Raw genomic sequence first — 22,554 nt, forward strand, 5'->3', positions numbered from 1 at the left:
TGCCGGTGGCTGCTCTGATTCACGACAGTTATAAAACATATGACTGATTCTTTGTGGAAAAGGAAGACATATGTGGATAAATCAAAAATAAAAAGCAAAGCCAGATTTTACATTTTTGCTAAGCCCAAAATCCTTAGTCCTGTACCTGAGTAAGTGCCTTGTTTTCAGAATTGTGGCTAGCATACCATCTCTAAAAATCAGGCCATCTTTATACATGCCTGTATGGATTTTGGCCTAACCTTAGGCACTCAGATGAAAGATGTGAGCTGGTCTTTACATTGAAAAGAAATTAAAAGTAAGTATTGTGTGTGCAAGTATCACATGGTAAACATATGGGGAATTTTGGGCTCTGGGACAGATGTTTAAAGGTATGTAGGGACCTGCTTGTCATTAATAAGAATACATCTGTAAGTAACTATTTTGGACTCAGCAGGCATGTTTACACATGCGCTTCAATGCGCAGTAGGCTATTCTACTGTACGTTAAAATGGCACATAAAAAGTGATAATACATTAATGTGCAGTAGAATAGGCTACTGCACATTAAGCATCACCTAAAAAGCATGTACTTGCGCTACTAATCCACATTTATTTAGTACCTCATATTGGAGGTACTAAATTTAATGTGGAGGTACTAAATTTAATGTGCATTAGGAAAAGTGTATGAATGTACATGTAGATGAGCTTTGTATGAGTAATAAAAGTGGGCACTATTTGTCCATATGCTGAAATTTAAGAAGAGAATCAAAACATGTTTCACATTGTGGGATTTTTTTCTGGTTTTTTTTTGTTTTGGTTTTTTAAAGAAATGCTGTGTGGATTTCTTCCTGTCTTATGACAATTATAGTTGTAATCTTCTGCAATGAAAGATCAAAAAGGATTAAATTATTCCTGATGTATATGCTGTTTTCATTGTCTCATTATGATGCAAGTATGTCATTTACATATGCCATTCTTCTCTTTACTAAATATTTATAAAATTGATATATGCCTTCAAGTGGGATTATCACTTATTATTATTAACCCATCTGCCTGGCAACACTAGAAAAAACAATAAATCAAAAGGTCTTGGTAGAGTGTTGGCAATTTTATTTCTGTGGTTTTCATTTTTATTATTGAAATGAATAATAATACATTGAATAATAATACAACTGAAAATATAGTTGTACAGGAGAATAAACAGGGTAATAGTGTTTGGGAGGGAAATCTCCCTGTGTGTGCTGTCAGTTAAAATAGCACTCATTCTTTAAAATAAGTTTTTCATACAAATTGTATTTAAGAAACAGTTTCTAAGATGATGTTAGTCATTTGCTGTTTTTAAGCTTCATCAGAAACCCCCCATGCAGTGTGTTTGCAGGAGATGGTGTCCACAAAAACATCTGTAGAATTAAACTGCCTTTGCTTCCACAGTGCTGTGTCATTAGGGAGGTGGGACAGGGCTACCTGAGAAGCAGGCACAACAGATTGGTCTTACTAACCCAGTGTCCTGAGACACAAGAGTACTTGTACAGATGCAAAGGCACCTTAAGAAAGCTAGCATATCTTCTTTCTGGCCTTCATTGCAGCAAGGCTTTCCTGCCTGTGGCTGAATTAACTTCCTAGTCAAAGGGGCTTTAAAGCAGAGAGCAAAAATGTTTAAATAGTACTGATTAATTTTTCTGGTAAAATCCTAGTTTTCTTGTGGGAATAAAGATGTGAAAGTGTCTTTCTTTGACCCCCAAACACAGCAAAAGCCTCAGAGGCAAAGAGCCAGTTAAAAGAGTAGGCATGATGGTTGAGCATTGTGCATCTTTATGACTATACACTTTTAGCATTCCATTTTCTTCCCAGCAACCATACTTGTCAAGCCGGGATCTTTAAGAACATTATATAACCATTTTCCAGGATTTCGTGATAGCTGAGGGACATCCTTGTTAAAAAAAAGGAAATTTTGTCCAGTATTTGAATACGTCTCTAACATGTAACCTGTACTGCCTGTTGACTTACAGCTGACATAACTGATCTTTGTGTTGAACTCTGAAATAATGTTGCCATTAGAGGGGATAAACAAATAAAGGATAATGGGACCTAGGAGGACTGAAGGCAGAGAAGGACTGTTATGGCAAATGAAAAAGCTATTTGTTAAAAAGAGAGATTTATTTACTGAGAGGAAAGCTATGTTTTGAGAAAGAAGAGCCAGAGCGTGATGGACTTGAAAGATTTAGTTTATGATGATCTTGATATTATAGTTTGTATGCTCCCTGTGTTCTCTCACATTATTTCAAGTCAACACTCTAGTCTAATTTGTATAAAAATCTGTCTGAAATCTGCGCTGTCCATTAGAGAATATATTTTTCTCATATCTATTTCTCTGACTGCTTATTCATAAAACAGTTGTGATGTACTTAACAGCTAGTGGTTGCAGCACCAACTTTGTCTTTATGTCTATGGGTTACATCCTCTCTGTTCCCATTAAGGCAACAAGGAATGGCATGTGTTCTATGGGAGAAACATATTCCAGTTTTCCTGTGGTACCATTGAAAGTCTATTTGGGGCTTATCTGTCAGAAAGCAAATAGGATACTAAAGAATTTGGGTGAAATAATGGTGCTATGCTAACCTGAGAATAGGGCTGTGCAAAGCTTCAGTTGCTGATTCAATTCAGAGGAGATTCAGCGGCTGAATCTCCAAATCCAAATCAAATTGGGAGACCAGTAAAAAGGTCCAAATCGATCCAAGGCCTCTGAATCGATTTGGAAAAGATTTGGCGATTTGGGCAGTCCCCGCTCACCACCGTAGAGAGTTGGACCCGGACTCCGTGCCGGTAAGTAAGCGGGGGATGCTGAAGGAGGGGGGCAGGGACCATGGGGGGACCCCCACCAGGCCCCATCCCCTGCGTATTCCCCCAGCTCCCTGAGTGCCCCCTACCGCTTCCTGCTCTCCCAGGCCCATCAATGGCTGCCCTGCCTGGCCCCAGTGCCCTGGCACTTAAAAAAAATAAAAATAAAAAGCCCTGCACTCACCAGCTCCTGCCAGATTGGGGGCGATCCCCATTGCCCCCCACTGCCCCATGCTGTGTGCGGGCTCTGCCATGAACCCCCACCCCCCACCTGCTCTCCCAGCCCCGTCAATGGCTGCCCCGACTGGCCCAAGCATTCCGACATTTAAAAAAAAAAAGCCCCGCACGCACCAGCTCCTTCCAGGTGGGGAGGGAAGGGGGTGGTGATCCCCGTTGCCCCCCCACTGTGTGGAGGGCTCTGCCATGAGGCCCCAGAAGCCCCAGCGGCCACTGCAGCAGCCAGTGACTGTGGGGCTTTTTTTTTTTTTTTAAGTGCTGGGACACTGGAGCTGGTCAGGGCAGCCATACACAGGGCTGGGAGAGCGGGTGGGGCCTGTTCAATTTGGAGATTCGGCTAATTCGGCAGCAGCCAAATGGATTTTGGACAGTGATTTGAATCACTGAATCGAATCACTGGCCCTCCAAATCAGCTGAATCCGAAGCGAATACTAGCTGCTTCACAGGCCAAAGAATCAAGACCCAAGTTTGAATATCTGCTGTCACTGCATAACAAGGAGAAAATCATAATTATCTTTGTTCCCTTTTCCAATTAAATAGGAATAACCATATTATCTACTTCTGTATGCTTCTATGGCCATTCACTGGTTTGTGTTGGGGCTGTGCTTTGAAAATATACATCACAAAATACTATTTAGTAGTAGCGTTCTTACTCGTCTTACAGGCTACCAAAAACTGGAATGAAAATGCAGTGTAATTCATTACATTTATATGGTTTATCCCTGATTCATCACTGATGCCATTGAAACACCCTGTGAACATATGCAGTCGGGCTGTGCAAAACAGCACCATTTCGTTTTGACTTCTGTTTCGTTGTTTTGAAGGGACAGTGTTTCATTTTGTTGTTTCATTTTGTCAAATCTGTTTTGCTGTTTCAACACGTTTTGACGTTTCACCCATAGGCTGTAATGGGGAATCATGAAAATGCCTATAACATTGTCATTTCTTGCCTGATTCAGATGGAAATTGCAGGGATGGTAGCCCCTTCTGAGGGCATGAAGCCTGCTAAGTTTCAAGGAGATAGGTGCAGAGGTTTCTGGAAAACTGCACCTCAAACTGTTAAAAGCAAAACTCATGTCACTTGCTGGCAGTGGCAGCCTCCTGTCATCCTGTGTGCAGATCTGGGCACCCACATCCCCAGGTGGTCTGTGGGGCTGTGCCAGACACCTCCCGAGGGTGCAGGCCCCTGGATCTGCACTCAGGATGACAGGAGGCTGCCACTGCTGCCTGAGACCGGCACTGGACGCAGCGTGCACCCAGCGCCAGGAAGACTGGTGCTGGCGCTGGTCCTAGTCAGCAGCGGCAGCTTCCTGTTATCCCATGTGCAGATATGGGGCCCCACACCCCCGGAAGGGCTGTGCTGGACTCCTCCTGGGGGTGCGGGCCCCCGGATCTGTGCTCAGGATGACAGGAGGCTTCTGCTACCACCTGGGACTAATGTTGGGGGCAGCCTGTACCCAGTGCTGGGAAGGCTGGTGCTGCTGCTGACCCCAGGCAGCAGTGGTAGCCTTCTGTCATCCGCATGCAGATCTGGGGGCCCATACCCCCGGGAGAAGTTCAGCAGCGCTGGGAGGGCAGGTTGAGTTACATGGGGCTGGCAGAGCCACTTGGAGCTCAGCCCTGGCTCTTCCCATCTCCCGCCACCAGGCTGTACTCTGAGTGGCTCCGCCAGCCCCATGGAGCTCAGGCTGGCGGCGGGAGAGCCAGTGGTGGAACCGCTCGGAGCACAGCCCTGGTGAGCACAGCCTGGCATCAGGAGGTTGTGCAGCCCCACGGAGCTAAGCCTGGTGGCGGAAGGCAGCGGAGTGCCAGTGGTGGAGCTTCTCAGAGCGCAGCCCTGGATCTGAGTACAGCTCTGGCCAGTGGCTCTTCCCTGCCTCCCACCATCAGGCTCAGCTCCCTGGGGCTCTGGAGCCTCCAGCCACTGGGCTGTGCTCACCAGAGCTGCGCTCCAAGTGGTTCCGCCAGCCCCATGGAGCTCAGCTCCATGGTGGGAGAGCCAGTGGTGGAGTCGCTTGGAGTGCAACCCTGGTGAGCACAACCCGGCAGTGGGAGGCTGCGCAGCCCCACGGAGCTGAGCCTGGTGGTGGGAGGCAGGGGAGAGCCACTGGGCAGGGCTGCACACAAATCCAGGGCTACGTTCCAAGCGGTTCCGCCACTGGCTCTCCCCCCACCTCCTGCTGCCAGGCTGAGCTCTGTGGGGCTGGTGGAGCCACGTGGAGCACAGCCCTGGCTCTTCCCCGCTTCCCACCACTGGGAACATGGAGCAGGGTGTGGGGGGCTAGTGGCAGGGGGGGGGGGGTAGGTGGGGGTGGGAGCCACTGCGTGAAATCCCCCCCCCCCAACGTTCGACCGGAAATTTCGGTTAGTAGAGTGTTCTGGATAGTAGAATGACAGATAACAGGGATTTTACTGTATTTAGAAAGATATATTGCTTAGATACCTTTCATTCTTCCTTGCAGATAAAAATATTAGCAGATACTGCATAGATATCAAAAATCAATTTAGTTTCCTCTTCATGATGGCCAATAAAAATAGTTGAGATGGAAAAGTGTAACCTTATTTTTCTAAAATGGTGAGGCTAATTCTGTGTTTTTTGTCAACTCTGAGAGTTCAAGATGCATTAGGAGAACAGGATTAGGCCTGATGAGAGGGAAAGGAGTATAGGATAGTAAGTTTCCTTCCCCCAGAGCACCCATATATGAGCCTAAATATTTGTGAGTGTCACTCTGTTTAGTTTTTTGAGTGTCAGAAAGCCCAAAAGGACACAGCACGTTCCTTGCCACAGTCATTATATTAAATGCACTCAGGAACTTTAGCTGTTTGAATACTTCTTTTAAAACACGGAAGGGGTGTAGATTTGTAATATCAAATTACAAGAAGTGCTTGAATTAAGAGTCTCTTTAAAACATGAGGCAGAGAGTCTGTGGTGTGGTGGTATTCTACTCCTAGCTCTGACACTCATTCACTAGTGATCTTATTCAAGATCCCAGCCCAGGTTCTTCCCTTGTAAAATGGAAACAATACTGTTATTTTACACAGATATTTAGTGTTTCTAAAGCACTGTGTTCTGATGGGTTGCTCTGATAGGTGTTAATGAAGTATAATGTGTTTCCTTGACTTAATCTGTATTGAAAGAACTTTGGGGTAGGAAATGTCCCTTTGTTTTTAAAGATTAACATACAAAACCAGTTCAGCATGCTACACTTGATTTGAATAATAATCTGAACTACAAATCTGTCTCATAGTTTTGTTCCCTTACAGCAAGGTCAGTAACATTTCAACACGGGACAGACGGGGAAACCTGTAAAAGCTTCTTGATAAGAATAAGGTGAAATACTAGACCGATTAATTAAAACAGCCCTGTTGTTAATGAGGTGGTTCAGATCTTAGTTCATATTAGTTAACATCCTAAAAAGAGCATGTGCAGCAATTCTAAGTCATCAGGGCAAAGAAGAGAAGTAATTAGAGACTATCCTTTTTTTGGTAATGTGAAATATAAGCCAAGCCTTGATTTGCAAGCCAAAACCATGTTCATTTCTGTATAAATATGTGGAGGCCATCAGGCTGCTACTGTACTTCCCTGGCTGCTTGTATTTCTCAATCAGCTCTAAATTGTTTAAACATGTTTAAGAATGATCATGCTGTTGTGTATTACAAGACTCTGCATATGCTGAAGATAAAGGTACAGATATGCTACATGTTCCAGTGCATGTGATTTCCCCTGCCCCCGGCTGTATTTCTGACTTATTCTTAGGTTTCTTTTTTAGGCACAGAACCAGAAAACATATTATCACCAACAATCTGCAAGTTAATCTTACAACTTTTTGCTTGCACCTGGGCCCCAGCCCATGGCTTTGGTTTGTTATCTGACTGATGTTAGTCACTCTATGTTTAACCCAGCTAATACATTAAGCCTCTGAAATAGTAATATGAATTGTTATAAAGAAAAAAGTTAAGCTTTCTAAATTGGTCTTCGCTAAATGCTTGTGCGCCAAATTGACTGTAATGTGCACATGTTAGAAGACTAACCAACTGAGATTTTAGCAGCCTGCTTTCAGGAGACCTGCATGGCGTAAGGGCCATCCCATGGCTGGTGAACCTGACCTACATTCCCGGCACTGTGGGTTTGAAACCTTGCCTGGCAGAAATCTGCAAATGAAGTGCAATCCTGCTCTGGGATTTTTAATATGGGGAAATGTAATATGAGTCCAGTCAGTACTGTGGAAAGCATTCAAGCTATTTTCAAGAAGAAAATAAATGATGCATAGGAAGGTTTTCTTGGAGGGGAAAGGGATTAGGAGCATATACCAAGAAAAGGAGCAGGGATTGCTGGGTAAGGTGGTGTGTTTATGAGAGGGGATAAACAGGGATGGATGGTGAGAAAAGGTTGTGAGCAGTTGGGAGTGCCATGTCAGGAAGATGAGATGGGGGCTGGCAGAGTGGGTTGGGACATGGAATAAAATGGCAGGGGAATCAAGGGCCTGACAGCCCAATATTATCCCCAACCTTGTGTGTACCTTGGTCCAGGGGTGGACTTATGCATCCTGAAGGAAGGCCTGTGCCCTCTTTTGGCCACCCATATATGGTGAGATCTGGGCATTCTGCCTCCTGAGGGCTTTGAGTCTGTATCCCTGCCCTTAGTTGAGTGTTGAGAGAGGATTTTTCTGCCCCTGGGAATCTGAGAGTCCTCTCTCTGCTTCCTTTCCTGCAAAATAGGATTTGGGGACCATTCTTCCTGCACTGTCATGCCTAAAGGTCATACAGATTTAAACTATTCCTGCTTGGGATGGAGAGGCTGGCCAGAATGGTGGATGAGTGGGGTCCAACTTGCTAGATAGCTTGGTTTAAGCAACTGAAGAAGTGTATGAGACTAGTCCAGCGGTTCCTAAACTGACAGATTGCGTACAACCAATTCAAAACGATAGAGCCTTAAGTACCATCAGCAATTTTTTTGTATGCAGAAGCCCCTCCCACTGCCCAGGCTCTTCCTGGGGCTGCCTGGGCCTTTCCAGGAGTGTTGGGGGGCTCCCGCTGTTGCGCGCACCCGGGAGGCAGAGGTAGATTAAGGTGTATTGGGGTCCTGGGCAAACACAATTGCAGGCCCCCTTCCCCAGTGGGAGCTGGGCTGCAGGGGTGGGATGGGGAGAGGGACCCCTTCCCCTCCTGGTGCTGGCAGAGGGAGGCTGGGTAGATCCCACTGGGCTGGGGTTGGAGGGGCACATGCCCACCTCTTTTCCCTGCTCCCACTTCCCCTGCTACAAATGAACATACACACAGGCACACCCACAGATGGATATGCACTTTACTTACTCGCTCTCTGCACATGGACACACAGGGGTGACTACTGGGGTGGGAGGGCTAAGATGAATTTTAGATTGGCCATAGCCCCCAAGGCCCCCCACCACTGCTGCCACCCACCTGCCCACAGAGGCGCAGTGCTTGTGGCCTGGCCTGGCTGTGGCACAACGCAGTGTGGTGCTCCCAGCCAGGCCTGCCCCCCTGCCATTGGTGGAGGGGCTTGGCTCTGCTCCTGGTTTGCAGGGAAGCAAATGCAAAAGCTGTAGTTTTAAACTTGGCACCATTTTTGACGTCCTGTTGTCCTTCATCTTTAAAAAAGGAAACTAAAGGATGACCCTTGTAAACTAAAATAGGGCATCAGGTATCAACTTCCAGATCTATGATCCACTGTCTGGTATTATTGTTCAATATGCGGATTCCATCTACCTTGTCTGGGCAAATGCTGTAGCTTCTGCTAAAGACTGTAGCTTTTGCTAAAGTGCTGTGCTGTTTGCAGGATACCATATTCCAAGATGAACAGATTGTTAAGTGTTGTTTTGAAGCATCTGTATCCAACTCTCAGTCTGTTCAGCTTGAGCCATGTTTCTCTGACAGGGTCATGCCCAATGAGGGACAGATTCACTGTTGATAGAAGATGGTTTAGGAATAGATCTGACCTTGATCCCACCCCATTGCTGCCCATAGGTTTGGTTCAGTATCTCTGATCTCTTCCAGGAGTTTGTGGGTTTCATGTATAAATGGTTTAAGCCTCTTAAGCCTCCACCGATTTGGTTTTTCAATGAACATTCGATGGATCAGGCAATTATAGTCATCGCTTGCCTGTATTGCTAGTAACAATGTTAGGGTCTGTTGTCTTATATCATTTAGTCTAATGCCCGAGAGTACAGGGCATCTGTGTGTGTAAGTTGTGCAGCCTGTGATGAATCTTAGCACACCGTCAAGTACAGTTTCAAGCCTTTTAGTGTGACAACTTCTGGACTGTACAGGAGCACAATATTCTGCTGGGGGTGGGCGTGCTTGTGGAAAAGGATGTGGTTGCTTACTCTGATATTTAGCATGGTCTGACAATTGTCCAGGTGGAAGAGTGATGATACCGTGATGTTCAACTTTAAGTGCCATTTGTAGAGATGGAACTCACTGTTGACTATGCTTGTACTTCTTTCTTTATCAACTTTAGAATTTAGTTACCATACTCCTCTGACAGTCAATGCATTCTAAGGCTAGAAAAAGGTAATAATACCCAAAAACCTTAAAAGAAAATAATTAGAACATATCTGAATATATTTGAAAACTAATAGTTCTGCTGCATATCTTATAGTTTAACATTGATTCACAATTTTCTGCTGCAGGAGACGAGTATGATGTATGTGCCATTTGTTTGGATGAATATGAAGATGGTGACAAGCTCAGGATCCTTCCCTGCTCCCATGGTATGCAACTGCTTATTAATTGGTATTAGTTTGATATTTTTAAGTCTTATATTTAATTACAAGAACTGTTCATCAAAAATAGCTGCATCAGCCACACAGAAGTTGTTTTAAAAATTATGGATAAAAGACAGCCTCTCTGACATTTCTGATGCATTACACAAACTGAGATAGAAGTGCCTGTTTTTAAATATCAAAAATTAAAGAATAATCATAAAAAGCAAATAAGTAAGTCTGGCTACTTGATCACCTTCCTCAGGGAAATACCTGAGAGAAAACATGGGCTTGGCCAAGTGTCCTGAAGGTCAGGCCGCTATCTTGTCAGGTCAGAGAGAAAAATCTGCTGTTCCTACATATTTAAAGTTTAAGGACTGCCACACAAATTAGTGTAATAGGTTCCCTGTGACTTAACCAGTACCAGCTGTATGTGCCAAGTAACCTTTGTCACATGTAGCCTCACTGCACTAAAATCCAGTAGTTGTAAAGCCATCAGTCCAAACAAGAGGTTTGTACAACACTTTTAAGTTTCCACACATGTACAAGGAAAAAACAAAACAAAAAACACACCCCATGCCTGCGATATCCTTTTCTAGAAATCTAGGAGCACTTGACAAACACCCTTAGCCAGTGGTTCTCCACCTTTTTAGACTCAAGGCATCCCTCGAAAAACATCAGCTCTTAGTTTTCAGCCACGACACTGGTTGAATCTGTGCTCTAAACAGTAAGACAGAAACTTTCATTTATACCTTGCTTTAATTCATAAACCCTTTTCTTGGCCCACCTTAAATTTTTATCTTGTCTGTATTGAGCATCAACCAGCTTGTTTCCATCTAAGTCCCATTTTCACTAGACATCACAAATGCCAATGCTATCCTCCTGGTTCAGATAACAGAGAGACAGGGATGACAGTGCAGTCCAGACCATCTTCTTTTCTTATATAATAAACTCATATACACTAAACAGAACAAGTAACTAAAGACTATTTTAGAATGCCATGCAGAAGAAACTTTGGGGTAGAAGGACAAATAACTGGTATACCTCAAAAAAGAGAGCGGGAGAGCGCGAGAGAGAGAAAGAATAGGACCATAGCATCTACCCCAGTGAGCGATGATAAAGCTAACCAAACCTCATGGTTAATATTACTAATGTTACTGACAGATATAAACAGGCACCTGTTTTCAGTAAGTGGTATCCTGGTGAAAGCTATATTTACACTGGGAAAATGTACCATGTTTAAAAACATGTTAAATAGCACATTTTTACTAGCATGTTAAACATGACTATACCTAATAGACAGGGACAAGTCATTTTTTTTAAATGTGTGGGTTTTAGTTAACCCTAGAACTCCTGAACTGTCCTTGTCCATACCAGATTGTTTTGAATATCATATTAACTTTAACAGTTAGACATGTTTTTTCTCCCTTGAGTTTAGACTAGGCCACTGAGATCAGTGCGATTACTACCATGCCTGATCTATCTCTAATGCCAAAACAGGGACAAAGAGATCTGGACTCCAGGTAACACGAGATAGTCTTGCCACAACTTTCTCAGGAAAGAAAGGATAAAAATAAATTAATGGGTGGGAGTGCCAGCAATGTGGATGAGTTCATAGTTACAATGTAGTAATCACTTACGAGTAAAGCTACAAAACATATTCCTCTATTAATTGGATGCAATTATTGAGTATACTTTTATATTGCAGTAAGTGTTTACAGGCTCCAGGTAGGATCGTCATACTGGCTGCTATACACAGCCTGTGTACAGCAGCCAAACTTGCAATAACCAGCACTCTCTAAACTTGTCGTTTAGAATTAATGTTTTTTAACATAAGGCTGAGAACAAAATTGATTTAGCAGGGTTAACCTCAAGATCATCATTTTCTAAGTAAACATGACACTCTTATTTTGTTTTCTAACAGCTTATCACTGCAAGTGTGTGGACCCGTGGCTGACTAAAACCAAAAAAACTTGTCCTGTATGTAAGCAGAAAGTGGTCCCTTCTCAAGGGGATTCAGACTCCGAAACAGACAGTAGTCAAGAAGAAAATGAGGTGTCAGAAAATACCCCTTTACTTAGACCTCTAGCATCAGTTAGTACTCAGTCATTTGGGGCTCTGTCAGAATCTCACTCCCATCAAAATATGACTGAGTCTTCAGAATATGAGGAAGATGATAATGAGGAGATTGATAGTAGTGATGCAGAAAATGGAATAACTGAAGAGAGCATAGTGGTTCAACTACAACCCAGTGATGAAAGGGAGTACAGAGTGGCAAATACTGTTTGAATAGCTTCAGGACTGCTAGCGACCAATTGCATATGAACTAAATTGTTCGTAAAGCTATACTTTACATACATTTATGTAGGGAATATGTTTTATTTTGTAACCCCTTTGGTTACTTTAATAGACAGTAACTGTTCACATAGTGGGTCTCTGGTTTAATCATATTAATTACAGATGGATTTCTCTTTGGTTCCGGTACTCATTCACATATTTGTCTTTTCAAAATGAACAGTTTAACAGGACTTCACAGTCCTACTGAATAATGTTTGTAGTTTCCACAAATAGAGATGTTACAAGAAAATTTTACTTTAAATGTCAGTATCTTGTTGAAATGGGATTTAGCCACAAAAAAATAGAATATTTTCCTGGCTACTTCTTGTAGGTAAGATTGGATTATAGGGATAGCAATATTTATTATGTGTATGGCATTACTCTCCAGCCCAACCAAAAAAAGTACATGGTGCCTGTTTCTGCAGGGATTTCCCAAACTTGCTACTACTGAAATCAAGGGGTAGAAGAAGTCCCTTTAGCAGCCAAGTTGCAAAGAAAGCAGAGAAATTGAAGATTTGGGCTCTACAGCAGTGATTTGTTTGCCTTTCTAAATAATCCTATTGAGCTTGCAAAAGCAGTTCAACATTGTGAAAAAAAAAACAACTTTGAAATCTATTACATTGAAAGTAACTCACAGGAAAAATATTCAAAATGTATTAATAGGCTTTGTTTGCTAATAGCAGCTAAACTAATTTCCTATGACAATAATGTAGGAACAGGGGTGACCAAAATGGAACAGCAAGCCAAGTTACATATAGACATACTGAATTATATTAAGTGTTCTGTTGATCCTCAAATCATATACCTCTAACTAAGGAGCATTTTGTGCTGCATTAATCTGCTAAACTTTGTATATAGAGAAATGGTTCTTTTCGAGTTTTTGATTTGAAAACAAGTGCTTATAAATATTAAAGAGAACTCTGTACTTACCAGTGTATCATGAAAAGCTAAAATTATATATAATGCCATTGTAACTATGTAGAAAATAACCTCACACATGTATAATCAAAATGCAGAGAATTTTTTATATGGCCTTGTATAAGGGGAGTTTGAAAGAATGTTAATAAACATGTTTTCCACTTTAAGTATTAGCAGGAATTTATTAAAGCTTCTAAATGACAACAATGAAGGAAATAATTATCTGCTACTACTGCAGAGGACTAGACTCAGTGGCTCCTGCCAGTTTTATCTTAAGCATTTATAAGAACATGGAAACGCAAACATGGTTTCCTTAGGAACATTAGTTTACCCACATTGTACCAAAGACATCAGGGCATTCAACAAACTATATACTCAGCAAGATTGTGTGTACACAAAGATCAACTTTTGCATCCCTTTATCCTTTAAGCTTGTGAGCTTAAAAGCTATAACTTAGCTTTTGTGCTTATAAATTTAATTTCTAGGCAAAAAAATATGCCTCTATTTGTTAATAACTCTACCTTCTCCTTGCTAGGCCTATCAATGTCTATCAATACATTTTAGAGTGGACTTTGAGGATGTTCTCCACAAGCTAGGGCAAATGGACTGCCCACCTTTCCCTATCATACCTTGGTGTAATAGAAACTAGACACATCGCACTGCTTATTTCTTGAACACAACAGGTATCCCAGGTTTCCTCACCATACAAGGCCCTTCTAGGAGCTGATCTTAGATTCATAGATATTAGAGGCTGGAAAGGACCTCGCAAGATTTGAGTCCAGCCCTCCTGTCATAGGCAGGAAGTCTGCTAGGGTCAAATGACCCCACAAGATAAGCATCCAAATGCCATTTGAATGAGTCCAGAGTAGATGCTTGCACCACCTCTGGGGGTAGTCTGTTACAGAGGCTTTGGACCATAAAGAAGTTTTTCTGTGTGTCCAGTCTAAATTGGCCTTCCAAGTTTGTAGCAGTTAGACCTTGTTAGCCCTTGGGAAGCAACTGTTCTCCCAGATCCTGGTGCACATATAGGCTGCCACCAAGTCCTCCCTGAGCCTTTTCTCCAGGCTGAAGAGTCCCATTTCCCTCAGCCTCTTCTCATAAGGCTTGCTCTCTTGGCTTTTGATCATGCGGGCAACTCTCCTCTGGACTCTCTTGCGCTTATCCATGACGTCCCTCCTGAAGTGGGGAGCCCAAAATTGGGCACAATACTCCAATTGCAGCCTCACTATGGCTGAGCGGAGTGGGAGGATGACATCCCTGGTTTTGCTTAAGATGCATCAGTGGATGCATGCCAGGGTTTGGTTTGATTTGCCAGCTATGGCATTGCATTGGTGGCTCATGTTTATCTTGTGGTCAGTCAAGACCCCCAAGTCTCATTCAGTTGTGGTGCTAGCAAGCGTAGCACTGCTGAGCCTGTAACTGTTGCTGGTTTTTCCTCCCAAGGTGGAGCACCCTACACTTCTCTGCATTAAATGCCATCAGGTTTTGGTCCACCCACCTTAGAGGCTGACCTGTACAGGCTTGCATCCCCAACCTGTTCTCCAGCGTGACCGCCTTCCCCCATAGTTTAGTGTCATCTGCAAACTTTGCCAGTCTGCATCTGACGCCCAAATCCAGATCATTAATGGAAATGTTGAAGAGTACCTGGCTCAAGTACTGAGCCCTAAAAGGACACCACTAGTCACCTCCCACCATGTTGATTTGTTCCCATCAACCAGTACTCATTGGGTCCAATCCTGGAGCCAGTTCCCCAGCCATCGGACCTTAAGATGGTTGAGGCTGCAGTTTTCCAGCTTAGCCGTAAGGACATCATGGGAGACCCAAGTCAAAGGCCTTCTTGAAATCCAGATGTGACATCAACCTAGTCTCCCTTGTCCAGGCAATGTGTCTCCTTCTGGTCATAGGAGACGAGGTTGGCCAGACAAGACCTTCCAATAACAAAGCCATGTTGCCGTCCATTAGCCTGTTGCTGATGGAACCCTTGATAGTTTTCTCCAGGATCTTTCTAGGGATGGATGTCAGACTGATTGGTCTGTAATTCCCTGGGCCTTCCTTCCTTCCTTGAAGATTGGGACCATGTTGGCTCTTTTCCAGTCCTCCAGTACCTCTCCTTAGCACCATGAGTTCTCAAATAGCTTCACCATAGGACACGTTATGTCTACAAGCTCCTTCAGGACTCTCAGGTGCATACCATCTGGGCCCAGACTTGTGGATGTTGAGTCTCTCAAGGTGTTCCTTCACTTGATCTGTGTCAATTATGGACGCATCTCCTGCCCCCTGGATGCTTTGCATCCTATCTGACAGGGTGACCCTTTTGGGCAGGTGGGAGACAGATGCAAAGTAATTGTTTAGGAGATTAGCCTTTTCCTGAGTGTCAAACATCAGCTGCCCCATTTGATTTAGCAGCAGGCCCAATGTTACCTTTTTCTTCCAACTTCCCATATATGTGAAGAAGGATTTTTGTTGTCCTCAATTCCTGGGGCTAGCCTGAGTTTGGTGTCTGCCTTGCCTTTTCTGGTTTGCGCTCTACAGGTGCAAGCTAGTGCTGTGTAGTTCTTGGTGATGATTCCCTTTTTCCATCTGGCATAGGCTTCTCGTTTTAGCTTTAGGAGGTCCAAAAGTTCCCTATTGAGCCAAGGGGGCACCCCAGCCTGCTAACTGCATTTCCTTTGGGACTGAATGGACTTTCCTTGTGCTTAGAGGATTGTGTTCTTAAGGAACAGCCATTCCTCATGCGCTCCACTTTAAGGGGCCATAGTCTGTGGCCTACTTGTTTCTACTTATGGGCAGCACAAAGGAGGTATGGTGAACTGGGAGACAGAAGGGGGAATTATAGGACTGCTCCTCATGGACTTCCTGGGCCTGAGGCCTGCAGTTAATAAATCAGTTCCATAGTGTGAGAAAGGGAGGAAGACTTAGTTTCATGCATCTTAGCAAACAGTAGCGTAGGTATACTATACAGCTGTTAAGATAAATACTTCTGCCCTGCCAATATTTAGTTATCTAGATATGAGGAGAGGAAGGTAGCAGCATAATGGAAGGAACAAAGGGGACCAGAAGATAAGGAAAAATGGAGATAAGTAGGACCTTAAAGACAAGCTTTAGTTTGATGCAGCAGAACAGGGAGCAGATGAAAGGGATTTACGCAGAGAGTAGGTGATGTACACAGCAATAGCATGTGTAGCGGACACAAGGTAAGATAATGCCAAGGTAGGGGGAAGAGTTTTAAACAGGAAGAGAGCAAAGAGAACAACAAATGAACAATGTTAGGAGAGAAAGTCTAACACAATAAAATCAGGAATTTCAGCTTCAGCTATATGTAAGTAATGTGGTAGTGTTAAAGTGGGATAATATACAAAAGACTGTTCCTTACCACTTTAAACTGTTGCTCCTTGGAACAGCTAATAATAGCTTCTCCTCCCCTGTGATCTAGAATAACTTATCCCTGAACACTATAAAAGTTGTTTCTAGAAACAGGTGTGGCCAAGATGCATATAGTGACTAAAATAAAATTCAAATTAGCATTCTTGGGAGAAGTACAAAAACAATTACAAACAATATTCAACTTTAAAGTCCACAAATAAATGGTCACAAACCCTTAGATCTAGCAAAAGGATAATTAATGATCATAAAGACATTTCAGAGAAACTTCTTCACATCAGTCTTCATCACGGGTTTTAAAGAAGATGCTTCTCTTGGATGTGCATTTTTCTGCTAGTTAATGAAGAACAGGTAGCATATTTAGAAACAAAACAAAGTAGTTATACAATGCACAAGTTAACTTGTGAAACACTTTATTGTAAGAGCTTGGCATGATCACCTGGGGAGTGGTGGAGAAGGGAAGTGAAACCACATCTACTTGGATGTCAGAATTACCTTAAAGATAAATACCTAAAAGCTACCACAAGAGAATCCCTCATATCTCAGGTTATGAGCTAACCTCTACTTGATGGTAAAGGCTATTCCTGCAAACAAGTTATTCCTTACCAGTCTATTGCAAGGCCTGTTCATCTTCTAGTGCTGGAGATTGCCAGACAAGTTACCATGGGATTCAATGCAGATTTATCTTGCATTGGTATTGCAAGTATAGTGGAAATAAAAACAAACAACTGGTTTGGAGTTGTCAAAGGAAACAGAATTAGAAGGATTCATTAAAGTAACAAAAAGTGTTAGTTGAGAAGGCAAGGTTTTACAGCCAAATTAGGTAAAACAGTGAAGTTGTCCGAGGCAAGGTACTGAGAGTGATCTCCAATACCGAAAAGCATGTTCCTCTCCAGCACATGCTGTTTGTGTCAGGGGAGTGTTGGAAGAGTTACTCCTTGGGTTGGTGAGAGCTTTTGTATACAAGTATCATACTGCATTTGGAAATGAAGGGGAGAGGGTAGATCACTTCGGACAGAAAAGTAAGATTTCTCCCAGGTAGGGAGACAAGCATGGCTGAAGGCTTGCGCTTTTGGCACTTGCTATTGCTTCTCTACAGCTGTTTAAAGAATTCACAGTGCATTTAGTCATATGGCTAGTGCTTTTGAGTACTGGTGGTCATTTAGGAGCATCTGACAACTTCAAAGCTGGATAGGCTATTTTCCCAACCATCACTCTTAGAAGTGGTTTGGAGCTGTGTGGACAGGATTACCACTATACTAGTATTAACACACCATGGAGGCAGCTTAAGTAGAGAACATTTACCTTCAGTGACAACCTGAACAGGAAAGGAGAAACTACTAGCTCAAGTCTATGAGAAGGAGTCTTTCCCCTCTTAGACAGAATCCCCTTCTACCATAGAATTTTTAAAAGCCCACAAAAGCTTGAAACTGGTCTTCACATTATGGCTTAAATGTTAGTCCTCTAACCCAACTCTACAGCAAGAGGACTAAAAGATTAGATTAGTACTTCAACACTGTTCCATGAAAGAACGTTCCTGAACAGCAATAGCTCATTTCACAGCAGATAGAAAGTTCAGTCAGTTATGGGGGGGAAAGGAGAATATGAGACATAATAAATAATAATAAAAAAAACATACAAGACTCCAATTTCATTTGGTTGGAATAAATTTAATTTCATCCATCTGTAAACAAGGTGTTTTAATAGTTATGGCATTTTTTGAAATGCATATTAAATCAGATGAGTTAGACTGTATCCCAGATGTAACAAAGTGCAGGGAAAGAAATGGACAAATCAGCAACAAGAATTTGTTTAAATCTGTACATTATCCACAAGGCCCAAACAATAGAAGCAAATACTAGAATGTCCCTAAAGTAGTGCCATTCGAAAGAAACCCTTGTAGTCAGTTAAAATCCATCTCACAATAGCAACAGTTCATTTTTTTTAAACAATAGTATGGCACAGAATACATATTAAAAAAATGCATCACAAGACAGCCAAGTCAGTTATTCCAACCAATACCATCTCCCATTTATTCTTTTGTATAGAGTTCTGCAGTTCTCTTTAAAATGGACATACAAGTTAGTACCATCTTGAACTGACAGTTTGGTTACACGTTTCAGATGATAGTGCACAAGGCAGTTTACTCCACAATTTCTGCAGCAAAGGTGTGACAGGCCAAATGAAGATTTTGAATTTGAAATGGTATCATTGACAATTTTAGTTTATAAACTACCAACCCTCACCCAACACTGGTATTATAGCAGCAAGTCCCTTTACCAATAAGACCTGACAGGAAGATTGGAGTCAGTCAAAGCTACCAGTCAAGCTGAAGGTGGTAGTTTCCTGCAATGACATCGCAGTTTCATATAAAAAACCCCTAAGCCGCAAATTAAAATTGGTCCTATGAAAAACTGAAACCGGACACACTCCAGATGGTTATGTTGGGATATCTAATGTCCATAATGGCAGCCTTTTACAATTCAACTACAGAACAGGAGCTGGCAAAAAAAATTGAGTGCCTGAGCTATTGCAGTGATGGAATGTCCCTGGGTATTCATTCAGGATGGTGGTTGTAAGGTCATGGGAGGCAGTGCATCTGCACCTTCTGATAGTTTTGCAATTGCACTCATTAAGCAGTACGCGCTTCAGACACATGAAGAGTGAAGTGCAACAACAAAACTAACGCAACACAGCGCTTTTGAGCGGCAAACTGGTTAAATCAGGCACTGTATAAAAAAATTGGTGAAAGCAAACAAAATGTGGATGAAGACAAGAGAGGGAGAGAAGTAAAGATATGCATGCACTTTTTCCTCCCAACCATGCTCTACAAAAGGAAGACTAAATGAGCTCTGTAACTGCTCAAAGTGCTGAAGAGGCATTGATCAAATTAGATTGTACAATCGGCACCTTGTTTAGTGTTTAAGTTGTTTTAGTTGTCAATATCGCACTAATTGCTAAGAGAAAGCAAAGCCTAGACTTGGCATATTCCCCCTCCCAATTTTTTTCAAGTTATCATGCATATCATCTTTGTGCTGCAATTGTGCCAGATATGGGACTTGGTTACATACAGTGGTTAACATACAAATGAACGAAAGGGTAACTGGAATCATGACATTAGAAAAATGGGTAAATAAAAAAAAAACCCATAAAACTACCATCTACAGTCTGGTAGCACTGAACACAAACTGGGAGGTGATGAAGACAGTTGCTAGTTGGATGGGGAGAGGCTGCTTAGACATCAGACCTCCTCAGGTATAAAGCCAGTTCATATGCTTTCTTGTTGAGTGTCCCTCCATGGACACCTTTTTTTCCCATGACTATAACCAATGCTGGAGTACACAAGGAAACAAAACAGAAATGAACAGAATTAAAGAGAAAAAAAAGAAAAGAAAAGAAAACAAACAAAACAAAACAAAAAACACCACCTTTCCCCACCAACAAAGGGATACAAAGGAGACACAGGTTCATACCCCATCACCCTGCATTGCTAATAAAGTTTCCAGAATGTAAGATTTAAAGCTCACTGCCAGGAAAGTTTAATAGCAATTTTCCCCTAATACTTAACAGTCTGCCTAGCAACTAGAACCCAGAGTCTCTCAAGTATTTTGCCATTGAGTATGCCTTCTTATTCAATCCGCCTCCATGGACCCCTTCTTTGCCCATTACAAAGACCAAGACTGAAAGAGAAAAGAAAAAAAAAAGAAGTTTTTTTTAAAAAGAGTGTGTTAGGCAAGGAAATAACGCAAGTTTAAAAAAAATCAGGCAGTGCAATAAAAACCACAATCAAATTTAAGTTTTAGTATTTGGATATTAAGCAAGTTTTACAAAAGCTTTCTGAGGTAGAAATGTAGACAGGGTTGAGAGGGGGTATTAAAGCACACCCCACTTACTTCAGATATTTGTCCCCTTGCCATCAGAGTTTACAAAATATACCTGAACACCTGTCAGCATGCAATTTAAAGATGAAAAACAAGGCATGTGTTTCTATCAGACCCGTGATCAGGAAACCCTGGCTACATCCTACAATTAGAGAGAGAAGTTAGTTAAAGAAAATAAAAGTATCCGTGTCAGTACATGTAGTAGATGTTTTGGTACATCTAAGTAGAGACTGAAGTTCATAGCTGTAATGGGTACACTCTAGTCCTACCAACTTTTGTTTGGTCTGGTTCCTTACTGGTAACCAAAATGCCATTGTTATCATTATTAAAATAATAAAAACAAACGCACAAAAAAGCCCAACTTAGCTTAAGTCTTAAGGCCTTAAAAAAAACATTTTATCCTCTCTAGTCAGATGAGGACATCTGAATCTTAGTATTAATCTTGTTCTTCCTCTTTCCATTCAGTTATCTAGGCTACAAAGTATCTATGCTTTACTAGGGAAGCCTGTCCCAAAGATGTAGTTAACAGAACAGTATATACTAACTGCCACCAGGTGTCACTAGAATATAGACTACATAAGCATTCTGGTCTTCTCAAGCACAATGGCTCTTAGTTTATTGAATTAGGAACAGTGGCACTGGAATCAGTTTACTATAGATACACTGCCTACATCATAACTATATTAGTGAGCTCTTAGAAGTGAATTTAACTTGTAGGGGTACCAAGGCAAAACAGTTGTAAGCATTCTCTGGTTAAGCAAGTCTATTATTCTTGTAAGGAAAGGCTATTTTAGAGTCAGAAATCTTTACATAGTCTGACTAATGTTATACTACTTAGGTTAGAATCTCCATGTTATGTGAAGATTCATGAAACAATATTTTCTCTAGAGTTACTTCGTTTGTGAACCTTGGTTAGTGACGTAACATTCACAGAAAACCAAAACGTTTGAGAATGCCAGGCTTAGTCTTGAATATACTTGTGTTGCTTGTACCCAGTTTTTTGAAGACCAGATAGAGCTTAGCTTCTTCCAAGTAGCATTATGTTATAGAAATTTAGGGAAGGTGCACTACGAGTAATTAAACAAGCTTACTGTAAGTAAGTGAGGTATCAATTGGATGCATTTCAAAAGCTCTCAATAGGTATGAGAAGAGTTAGAGTAAGACTTGTTAGATGTCCCGTAATTTAAGACTACTTCATACTAGAAATTGACAGCAGTCACTTCAGACCGGGTTTACACTAGACTTGCTAATTCAACAGGATGCATTAGCACCCTCCCTCACTGGATGTTTTGAACACCAAACATTTTAAATGCAACGTGCCCAGGGCAAGGGGGTAATATTGCATCTCCTTCAGCTGCAATATGGGCTACTCTAGAGTTTGTGGATACCATTTGATAAGTATGGACAGATTTGATAAGATATGGCCAAGAGCTCTATTACAGTCACTTATTTCAGTTACACCTGTGACTGCTAGACATGTACCACAGCCAACTTGCAATTTTAAACTGAAGGTCTCATTATAGAGATAACGCAAGTGGTTTCAGTCCAGTTTTGAAGGCAGGATTCCTGTTTTACTAAGGTCAGCTTCAAAAGGACACCTTACCTCGGCCAGCTCTGCCTACAGCAACATTGTATGTTGGCTCGCCACCTTGGCTCTTTGTCCTTATGTCCATCGTGCAGTCACCATCCACATACAGGCTATCTCTGATCACAGAGCACTTCTTTGCACCAAGAGTCAGACCATTGGTGAAGAAACCCTCGCGGTCTTTACCTACAATCATATCAATTTCTACTGGCTGTCAAGGGGGAGCAGGAAAGAAAAGGAAAGGATAAAAAAAAAAGAAAAAAAAAAAAAAAGAAAGAAAGAATCTGATGTTAGACACCAGCAAAATCCAACCTGGCTGCTTACAGTGGTTTCCTGAAAGGGAACTCTTAACAAGGATCTGGCCCCTTGCTCCTGGCAGTGGGCTAAGTATCATCTTAAACACGGGTCTAAGTATCATAGTCCCAACAGTCCCAGCCTGAAGCTACAGGGTTTGCACTCGAGCCAGGTCCCTCGGGGAGAGGCAGCAGCACTGTCACGGGCTGCCCGACCGCAAGGCCACTGGCACCAGCTGGGGATGAGTCAGGCCGCCGGTCCCGAGCCGCCCAGCCCAGGGCCAGCAGGGCTGCGGCCAGGTGCGGAGCATTCCCTCCGCAACCCCTGCCCCGCGCTTGCGTAGCAGCGCCCCGCGCCGGGAGCCGGGCTGGGGCCCGGCCGCC

At 42.5% G+C, this 22,554-nt stretch overlaps 2 protein-coding genes across 2 annotated transcripts; one reads left to right on the forward strand and one right to left on the reverse strand.

Moving 5' to 3' along the window:
- Nucleotides 1–6,678: 6,678 nt before the first annotated feature.
- On the forward strand, nucleotides 6,679–13,197 carry LOC102374028 (E3 ubiquitin-protein ligase RNF13-like). The gene is made up of 4 exons (XM_025192989.1): nucleotides 6,679–6,738; nucleotides 9,539–9,584; nucleotides 9,704–9,784; nucleotides 11,700–13,197. Exons 1-4 carry the CDS (start codon nucleotides 6,679–6,681, stop codon nucleotides 12,062–12,064), a joined length of 552 nt encoding a protein of 183 aa, XP_025048774.1. The 3' UTR covers nucleotides 12,065–13,197.
- Nucleotides 13,198–18,060: 4,863 nt separating this feature from the next.
- PFN2 (profilin 2) lies at nucleotides 18,061–22,091 on the reverse strand (the record flags this gene model as incomplete). The annotated part of the gene is made up of 2 exons (XM_006036645.2): nucleotides 18,061–20,091; nucleotides 21,896–22,091. Coding segments are annotated over 2 exons (294 nt in total), but the record flags the coding sequence as incomplete, so codon positions are not given.
- Between the last annotated feature and the right edge of the window lie 463 nt (nucleotides 22,092–22,554).

Source organism: Alligator sinensis, unplaced genomic scaffold (assembly GCF_000455745.1).
Source record: "Alligator sinensis unplaced genomic scaffold, ASM45574v1 scaffold1009_1, whole genome shotgun sequence".
Classification (NCBI taxonomy): Eukaryota; Metazoa; Chordata; order Crocodylia; family Alligatoridae; genus Alligator; species Alligator sinensis.